We start from the raw sequence: 10,636 nt of genomic DNA, 5'->3' as shown, positions 1-10,636 counted from the left end.
CGTTTGCTCCTGTTGCAAAAATGACGATTGTTTGTACCTTGATTGCATTTTCTTCCATTCACAAATAGAATATTTATCAGATGGGTGTCAAGAATGCGTTCTTGAATGGTCATCTTCATGAGGAAGTATACATGTCTCCTCCTCTGGTATTGCTCACCAACCAGGTGAAGATTGTTGATTTCGGAAGGCACTATATGGCCTCAAACAAGCCCATCGTCCTTGGTTTGAGAAATTTTCTATGGTGATTACTTCGCTTGGTTTTCAACCAAGTAACCATGACTCAGCTCTATTTGTTCAATGTACCGATGCAGGTTGGATTATTCTTTCCTTATATGTCGATGACATGATTATTACTAGTGATGATCATGATGGTATAGAGTCTTTAAAGCATAATTTGGCTCACCGTTTTGCTATGAAAGACTTGGGTTTGCTACATTATTTCTTGGGGATTGAAGTTGCTCAGTCTCCAAAGGGTTCTTTTATCTCAAATGAAGTATATTTCAGATTTGTTTGAACACGCACGACTTACGGATAATCAGACAATTAATATGCCTATAGAGAGTAATGCAAAGTAGTCTCCAACTGACGGTGTCCTATTATCCGATCCAAGCATTTATCGTACCGTTGTAGGAAGTTTGGTTTACCTGACTGTCACTAGACCGGATATTACTCATGCAGTTCATGTGGTTAGCCAGTTTGTCACTGCTCCTACTTGTTCATTGGGGAGATGTTCTTCGTATTTTGAGATATCTACATGGTACTCAGCTCCGCACTCTTGTGTTTCCATCTACATCCTCTCCTGAGTTGTGTGCCTATAGTGATGCAAATTGGGATAGTGATATTTATAATCGTAAGTCCACTACTGGGTATTGTGTTTTTCTTAGAGATTCATTGATATCATGGAAAAACAAGAAACATGATGTTGTCTCTCGATCTTCTACGGAATCTGAGTATCGAACTATAGCTATCGCCACTTGTGAGATTGTTTGGTTGAGATGGCTTCTTGCAGATATGGGCATTCACGTCTCTAAGCCTATCCCTTTGTATTGTGACAACGAGAGTGCGATAATGATTGTTAAGATTTCAGTGTTTCATGAGCGTACAAATCACATTGAGATTGATTGTCATTTCACACGACATCATCTCCAGAAGAGTACTATCTCCTTTCCTTATGTTCCTTCCTCTTTACAGATTGTTGATATTCTTACGAAGCCGTTGACTACTCCTCGATTCCATTTTCTGTCTGACAAACTCTCAATGTTTATTGTTGTTGCATTGTCTGTTTGAGGGGGGATGTTAGTCTAATAAGATTTTAGGCTTTATCTTGTATTGGGTTTTATGATCGAGTCTTTCAGCTAAAAAACTCTAATTAGCTAGTCTATATATTATGTATTTCCAATTCATTGTATGTGTACTTCTTTTTGATAATAATACGAAACTCTAACCGTTATATATATCTTTCACTTGTTAGTTTTCATATACATTCTCAGTAGTCAAGACTGACTCTCAGGCAACTCTATCCCTTTTTTATTTATTAAAAAGCAGAATCTTTGCTCTACATTTACATCCAACAATCTCACATTTTTGTTAGCTTATTAATAAACCAATTCTAAAATCTTAGGACATGTTTACATCATACCGAAGCCATGCCTAGGTAATACCGGATCTTTGATTATTTTACACAATTTACTTTATTTTATAATAAACAAACATCTTAATACTTTTGGTTAATTTATTCTTTTTCTTAGAAGTATGCGCTCAAGATAATAACAGTAATACTATAATCAACAAGCTTTGCATTTATCAAAGTATATAAAAACTTTTGTATGTAAAATCCATTCAAAAATTTGAAGTTAACCACTGTTTTCAAGAAAAAAAAAACTTGCCACCCACCAATAAAATACTATATCTACGACCCTCGTCGTTCACCTTTGTGTCGTTTTTGTTCAAGCCCAGAAGCCTCATTTAACATATCAAGTGCATCTTGATGCATGTCCAGCTTTCCAAGAGCAACCGATTGCATGTAAAAGGCTGTGGGCCAGTCTGCATATACAATCTGTGCTTGCATGGCGTCTCTAAGAGCAGCATCCGGTTGATCACATAGCAAATAGCACAAGCTTCTCCTTGCATAAACTGTTGGTGAAATCATCGTTCCCACATCTATGAACTGTGTATGCACAATTTTCAAGAAAATGAGTATGTCAGGTCAAAAAAGATAAACATTTACGCTACATGACAAGACATAACAGAATATGACACAACACACAGTACACCTTGTACTATGTTTGGTGTGAATCAGACTGTAACAAAACACAGTACAAAATTGCAATTTTTTGTCCCATCTAAAAAGTTGGAACGTATGAAAGACATAAATGTTCTCCTCACCCTCATCATTAAAAGGTGGTCACATGACAAAATAATCATCTTTTGAACATGTATCACAATGAAATCTAACCACCCATTTAGCGAAATGCCGTTTTTTTTTTGCCAAATTCGTAAATTTTTTAAAACATTTTAAATTCATTTGTAGTAGCGACTTTTTATCTAGCAATGAAATAGGCATTTTGTGAAAAGGGTGGTTATTTTATGATAAATGGTAATTTTGTGATAGGACCACGCCCATTTTGGTCATTTTAATGATTAACCACGGTTTAGAAGGTTGTAGATTAACTTCTAACCCCTTCGACTTATTGAATTGTTTCTTCTTTAGCCATTTGATTCTAACATCAATCGGCACATTGTTAGGTGAACAAGTGTAAATTGTCATATCTAGAAATAAATCTAGAATAATACCGTTTATATAATAACAATTATACCTGTGAATAAAAGTCGATGGCAGCTTTGAAGTCCTTATCACGGAATGCTTGGTCTCCTCGTTTCCTTGCCTCCAACATATCTCTCATCTGCTGAGTCCATTCTTGGAACGACAACTTTAAAAAAAAAAAACAAAATATTTGAAGGATAATATGAACATAGCACAAGTTATAATTTATTAAGTTAAAAGGTACTATGAACATAGCACAAGGTACATGTCAAAAGTCGAATTACCTCATTAGTTCCGGTTCCTTCATCATCACGATAATGTGTCATAACCAAAATTTGATGAATTGCAGTAAGATCCTTTCGGGAACAAGCCTCTCCTAAAGGTGAAAGTGGGCGTTGTGGAGTTAATGGAGCTTCCTCTTGTTTAGAAATTCCAAGCATTACATGAGATGGAACCTAAAAAAAACCCATAATTGCAACAATATTTCCAAAAATAAAAACGATAATAAATTACAAATTACAAAATATCAAGAAATCTCCTTACATCGCATTTGTTTTGAAGTGGACCAAGTGTTGCTACAAGGTCTTTAATGGTAGGTCTATCTTTCGGTTCATATTGCAAACATTTAGATGCAAGATCAACGACTATAGTTGCTTCATCGGTTGAAAAGTTCCCTTCTAAATGTGAATCCATTAAAAGTATGATGTTTTTTCCACGAATCATATCGAGCGCCTACATTTAAAAACACTAAATGAAACTTCATTTTGTAAAAATATGAAATAAATCGGAAATGTTAAAATTTTAAAAGGCGTAAAATGGAAAGAAACAACTTACGTGACTTGGTGGGATGTGTTTCCCACTTAGGAGATCTAAAAGAACTGTTCCAAAGCTATATACAACGCTTTCTGGGGTGACTCTTCCTATAAAGAAGATAACATAGAGAACGACTTAATAGAGAAAGTTAGAGAATTGAGGCTTTTCCACTTGCCCACGTGTGTAGTCATTTTCTCAAATACATTTTGAACACCATTTATCTACTACTTAAATGGGAAAAGAATAACATGTCCTATGAAGCTATTTAGAGTATACCATGAGGAATATAAATGATTACCATGTTTGAGATATTCTGGAGGCGTATATGCAAGATTCGTGCTATAGCTTTTTCCATCCCGACTGTTTCTCATGAATCCAAAACATGAAAGGCGGGGATCTCCCTCCTATAAGGTTCATCAAACACATAATTATTAGCAAATAGATACACATGTATTTGTCAAAAAGTAAAAAAAAAAAAAAAGAATTACTCCATTCCCAAAAAAAATAAAACCCTATGTGAATAATCTTATTGGTCCCAGGACAAGACAGAACATGACAGTTGTGTACCACTGACATGGACTGGGACTAGGACCGATGTCAAACAGGCCAAAAATTGTAATATTTTGTCCAACCCTAAAAAGGTTGAACAAGATTTGTGTCGGGACTCGCTCTTAGTCTCTTGTCTGTGCAAAAGACATAAATGTCGTCATACTTATCATAGTAAAGAACCCTATAAATATTGGGAGGGAGAATTGGAGGGTATAACCAGGATTTCCATTATGTACCTCGTCAAAGAGAACCCTATAGGCATTGAGGTCATGATACACTTCACGACCTTCGGTGCTACAATAGTTTAAGGCATCGGATATGTATTGAGCCACCCTTATTCGCATAGCCCACTCGATTGTTTGATTTTCCCCTGTTAATTGTTACATTTAAGTAAACTCTCATATGGCACGTATACGAAAGGAAATAAATTAGCGCAAAATGCAAGAAATAGCAACACACTTTCATTTATTTGTGTATTATAGCATCCTGCTTTCATTTCCTTTTACTACAACACCCTTCTTTTTTTTATAGCATTATACTTCGAAAATCTCCCCAATTATATCATTGTTGTGTATCTACATGACATTGATAGAATTTGGTAGATTTTTTAATACAATGTATAATAAACAAATCAATGAAAGTATGTTAATTATATTTCTTGCATTAAACACATGTTTTATGAATGATAAATGCATAGATTAGAAGCATAATTACAGTGAAATAAATGCTTAGCAAGAGTGTCATTTGGCATGTACTCAGCAACAAGCAACCTCTCTTCACCATCACAACAATAACCGATTAAATTAGCCAGCCTTTTATGTCGCAGCTTCCCTACACCCCATGCTTCCTCCTACAAAATTAAAAAAAAAAATCATTATCAATTTAAAAAATATAAATCTCAAGAACAATTAAATGAGTACTCCCTAGATTTGCGTGGTCAAACATAAGACTTTTTGAATGCAAAATTGATAGGTATGTATCTACGAATTAAACGCAAATACAATTGTCTTTATGCAATACACGTAATAATTTAATATTGATTATGATGGTTATGGTTATGGAATTTTTTTTTTTCGAATTCATTGAATTTTTTGAGTGCTAAAGTTTGTCCATGTTGACTTTAAGAAAGATTTACTAAAAGTCTAATATAAATAGACTATCTCAAATTCTCAAATTCTCAATGATCGTATTGTAGAAAGCTTATTATACAATGAGTGATCAACGATTAGATTAGTTTAGTAATTAGTAGTTTAACACATCGTTTTTGTCAAACAAAAAAATATATTAATTGTTGTTATCAATAAATATTCGGTGGGTATAATTTCCATGGGAAATTGAAGCAGAAATAAGCATATAGCCTTGAAGAAATTATATTATATGGAATTGAATTTCATAAAAATAAACGAAATTCGATGAATTACCGCAAATTGTTTAGGGTCCGGCCATGCCAATTTGGAGAATTTCTTGACAGCAATCCACCGACGATTCTTGAGCCTTCCTTTATACACAAGATTGGGTGCTTTTTCACCACTTTCAGATACAATTAAATCTGTACTGAAATTATTAGTAGCAGTTTTTAGGTCGGCGAAAGAGAATTCAGAGAAAGAAGGAGTAGCACCACCACCACCACCACCACCTGCACCACCGCCACCAGGACTTGTGGTGGTTTGCGGCGGAACCTGGCCGGAAAACTTTTGTGGGCTGTTGGTGGAAGGTGGGTTTGTTTGATTATAGCTAAAAAGATTGCTTTTTTGATGGTTCTGAAACTGATTCCTTTCTGGGTTTGTTCTTGATTTTGGAGCTGATGCACAAAGACCCATGATTTTGATTCAATTTTCTTCAAAGATATGGAGAAAAAGCCACCGATTGTAGAGAGAGAAAATAAAGAGAGAGAGATGAGCATATATTTCTTCTTAGGTTCTAATTTCTATCGCTTCTTTTTTGTTGTCTTTCATATACAGAATGAGATAAAAAGGGTCACAGTTGTTCGATGCTTCATAATCTAAATTCAATTCAATTTTTCTGTCTTTTCAGACCATCATGTTTGGTGGGCATGTATTTTTAGTAGTTTTATACTAAATATGTTCCGATTCTGTCTGGATTTTCACAATAAAATAATAAAAAAGAGTGAATTATTAATATGGTCCTTGTACTTTATTAAGAAAATACAAGTTCAATTCTAAAATTTGAAATTGTATCAATTTTGGTCTTTTAAGTTTGCATTTGCTTGTGAATATAGACCTTATATTTTACACAAAATCCAAAGTTCCATCTAAATATTAAAGTCATTTTATATGGGTCATTGAGTCAACATTGTATCAATAATGAAATGCAAACTTAATGATGTCATTAGAATGACTTTATAATATCAACCGTAATTGTATTTTCTGGTAAAACATAAGGACTATTATGATAGTTTGCTCCAATTTAAATAAAAGATTTCTTTAGGTTCTGTTTGACTACCTGGTGTAGCTTTCTAATTAGAAAAATTAAATATTTTTTTGTTTTTTTTTATAAATTTTTATACGTAATTAAATTATGACATGTGTAACATTTAATTTTAATGAAATTTAATGATATTTAAGTATATTAATAGGACATATGTTATCATTTAAATGGATAAGAGGATTAATATAAACAAAAAGTAAGAAGATATTTAATTTCTTTTTAACTAATAATACTTTGTAAAAATTAAATGATAAGTTAGATTGAAAATATAAAATAAAATAAATAGACATTTAGGTATGAAATTAAAAATTTTCGTTAGATATAATTAAGAACATATTTGAAATATTTTTTTAAAATTTTCGATTCTCAAAAACTATTTTAAAATATATTATAAAAAGCTAGCTTATAAATTAATTTATAAACTAAAATAAGCTAATTTTTTGGTTTTCATCAATCAAAAAATTACAATAAATTAACTTATTTTTGTCAAACAAGATCTTTAACATCATATATATTTTATTTATTATTATTTCAATGCATGGTATATATAATTTGTTACATTTATTTATTATTATTATTCGAGAAACGAATTATATTAAAATATATCTTAGATAGAGACTATTTACATGGGTTTAATCTTTTATTTTTATCAAACTCAAATTTAGATAGATTTATATATCGATGGTCAAAGTTATAGATACAACAAAAAATGTTTGATCAGTAAAAAAAATAAGTTTATTTTTTTATTAATGCAACTTTTTACGATCAACTTTTGGATTACAAATTATATAACTTTTGGTTTATAAATTATAATGTTTTGTTATATTTATTATTTTTGGGTATTTGACTTCAATAACATTTTAATTTAATTAAACCGTATATGGCCAAATTTTATAATGTCATGATATAATGGTGAATAAATATGTATAGTTGGGTGTTAGGCGTTCACAACACATTTGTACAATAACATCATTTACTCACTTACGTGCACATGTTATATAGTAATGCCATTATGCCATTTACTTCATTTACATCACTATGTACAGTTAATATGAAACTATATTTGTTGACTTATTTAAAAGAAAATGTTTAGCTTATGAATTTTTAAATGTAACATAAAAAATAATTGTATTTTAATTATAATATTTAGCTACCGGTCTACTATAACAGAATAGCAGCTGATTATCACAAGTATCATAAATAAATTAGTTAAGAATTCTTTAGAACATGCATGGATGGAAGATCACCTAATATTCCATTTTAGAAGGCGACTGATTTTATATATATATATATATATATATATATATATATATATATATATATATATATATATATATATATATATATATATATATATATATATATATATATATATATATATTATAATGTGGATAGACAATTATTGTGCTGACGTGTGAAAAAATGTTATTCTATGAGAATTACTAGAAAAATCAGTTGTTTAGTAATGTGAATACGTTCAACCTTACTTAAATCTCGTAATTTTTATACAATCTCACTAATTTTTATTCATTTTTGTTCTCACACATCGTTTTTCACTTATTTTCATTCTGATAGAATACGATTCAATAAACATTCTGATAACATTCTAACAAAATGAGAATAATAATAAAAAGTCTATAATAACCTTATACACCATTTAATTATTGAGAATGTATGATAATGACAATAATTATGTAAAATTCAATGTATTCATATTACCAAACAACATTTTTTTTTGTTATTCTCAAAGAATAGCACTGTCCACACGTCCACACAATAGATGTCAATCCACATTTGAACCTAGCTCTCTCTCTCTCTCTCTGTATATATATATATATATATATATATATATAAGGAATGGTTCAAATGAGAACCCAAAATGATTAAGAACCAGCTTTTTAAATGTTTTCATTAAGTCTATTTTAGATAAATCAAACACTAATATTATATTAAGCAAATTATCTCCTACCTTACTTTACAAACAGATGCCACTTGACATCGAACCGCCTATAGATCACCGTCGGACCACTGTCAGACCGTCATTGGATCACCGTCGGAGTAATAACAAATTTACTGCATCTTTTTAGTCGTATTCACAGTTTAATAGAACGACCATTATAGCTTCTATTTCGCTGGTAATACTTTTGAATGCATACCTTTTTTTTTGCCAAATATACAAAATTTATTTAGAAAAATAAAATTATATTTTGGCAAATGCAATTTTCTCTCTTCTAAACTATAGATATCTTTAAAAATTGTATAAAACATATTAACAGTTCAAAATACGATATTCACGGTTTAATAGACCTATTAATTACAATATGTTATTTCCATACATACATTCATTCATATTTTAACACAAAATCTATATAAAATATACAATGTAATACAGTCCATTCTTAGTTTAATATATAAGAGTCACAACTTAATACAATTTATTATACAATAATTCACATATTGGGAGAAGTCAAACCCAAACTATACCACCACCACCAACTATGTCACACCCCCAAACCAGAACGACAGAAACGATTGTGAGCGGATGGAGTGACTTCATGTACAATATCATAACATTGAATATAATTGAAACATAGCAACACAAACATTCATACATTAAGGATTCAAGTTTACACTGTTTACAACACTTTGTTTGTTCAAAAGTTAAATGCAAATAATTGAAAAGTAAAAAACATGAAATGACGAAGCCGACCCTCAAGAAAGGTTGAATACCTGTCTACTAGTTTCCTGAGAATACAAGTGATTTTGAAAAGTGTCAAAAATTAAGTTGGTGAGTTCATAAGCATTTTGTGTAAGAAGGATTTGTAATGTTTTTGCGTAAAATGATTTGTATACTTCTAGAAAATCCAATATTTTCTTTTGTAAATGAAATGTATTCTTAGGCCTTAAGACCAAAAATGTACAAGTTTTCTTATGCTTAAAAGTTTTCATGCGAAGTATGAAATTCATGTAAGTAGTGTAACCCTTACTGGTTCCTTCTATGATCACTTAGTGTATACAAGTTATATATAATTAAGATCAAATGGACAGTCAATTGAATGATTTTTCTCTAAGCCCACAACCAAACAAGGAACAGGAAGTAAAGTGGAAATCATGTATTCGACTGCCTATCGGTTCTTCATTTTATATAACCCTAACGCATACACTAAGGCATTATAGATGGAATGATAATGGTCCTATCAGAAGTGTAAGTTGCACTATACTAGAAAATAGTATATTGTAATTGTATATGTATGTAATCCTTTTTAATGTATGTGTCTGGATTCGCCATCGGTACTGTAAAATATTGTAATGTAGTTTTACTATTAAATAAAACTAACTGAAGTTATCTATGTATCCATACACTAATCGTATTCTTAATACCAAATTGTGAGTTATTATAACCATGTTTGATGACCTACGATGGCCTGATACGACGTTCTTCAGGCGTCGGAAAAGATATGACAATTGTCACCCCAAGCCTGACGGCCTAACTGTAGCTAACAGTTTAGGTGTGGGGTTGTCAGTCGCGTATAGATCTATACACAAGTGTCACACTCTCCCTCCAGGAGACTCTGGTTATAATGTCAGGTCTTTTGTTGGTACTTAGATAAGTACTTGAAGTGTGTCTCACAAAGCTATATTGACGGTTACGTGTAGAATAATGAAAAGCCTTTCTGTAATGAATAAATTGTATGTATGAATCATAAACTATACCTATTATAGTTTATATGTTTGTTTCCGTATTGTAACCCGAACTTAGTGAAATACTACGTATGTTCCATAAACTATACCTATTATAGTTTAACATGTTTGTTTGTTAAGTACACACACACACATATATATATATATATATATGTGTGTGTGTGTGTGTGTGTGTGTATGTGTGTGTAGTAATTATCTTGTCTAGATGTTTTAAAAGATTATAACATATAAACTTACATCTAAACACAAGTATAAAACATTTAGTATGATAAAGACAATTTGTAGTTTTTGACTTTTCTGTCCATGTTTTAGAAAAATTATAGAAAAATCATCGTAAGTCGAAATCTGGATCCGTAAACT

General features: G+C 31.1%; 1 protein-coding gene across 1 annotated transcript; it reads right to left on the bottom strand.

Annotated features, from left to right (window-relative positions):
• Nucleotides 1-1,776: 1,776 nt before the first annotated feature.
• LOC111889701 (serine/threonine-protein kinase BSK1) lies at nt 1,777-6,159 on the bottom strand. The gene is made up of 9 exons (XM_023885845.2): nt 5,548-6,159; nt 4,841-4,976; nt 4,363-4,496; nt 3,876-3,981; nt 3,599-3,684; nt 3,308-3,496; nt 3,049-3,219; nt 2,817-2,930; nt 1,777-2,167 (listed from the first exon to the last, which is right to left on the bottom strand). The coding sequence occupies exons 1-9, from the start codon at nt 5,944-5,946 to the stop codon at nt 1,910-1,912; spliced, it is 1,593 nt and encodes a 530-aa protein (XP_023741613.1). The 5' UTR covers nt 5,947-6,159; the 3' UTR covers nt 1,777-1,909.
• Nucleotides 6,160-10,636: the final 4,477 nt, after the last annotated feature.

This window comes from Lactuca sativa, chromosome 8 (genome assembly GCF_002870075.4).
Source record: "Lactuca sativa cultivar Salinas chromosome 8, Lsat_Salinas_v11, whole genome shotgun sequence".
In the NCBI taxonomy this organism is placed as follows: Eukaryota; Viridiplantae; Streptophyta; class Magnoliopsida; order Asterales; family Asteraceae; genus Lactuca; species Lactuca sativa.
Note: the sequence above shows the minus strand (reverse complement) of the source record. Positions and strands in the feature narration are given on the sequence as shown.

Excerpts from the sequence above, each read along its gene's own strand:
- LOC111889701 (XM_023885845.2), bottom strand. The coding sequence starts at position 5,946 with ATGGGTCTTTGTGCATCAGCTCCAAAATCAAGAACAAACCCAGAAAGG. Across the intron at positions 4,977-5,547 it reads CGGACCCTAAACAATTTGCG|GAGGAAGCATGGGGTGTAGG; the intron begins GTAATTCATCGA and ends TTAATTTTGTAG. Across the intron at positions 3,497-3,598 it reads AACACATCCCACCAAGTCAC|GCGCTCGATATGATTCGTGG; the intron begins GTAAGTTGTTTC and ends TTTTAAATGTAG.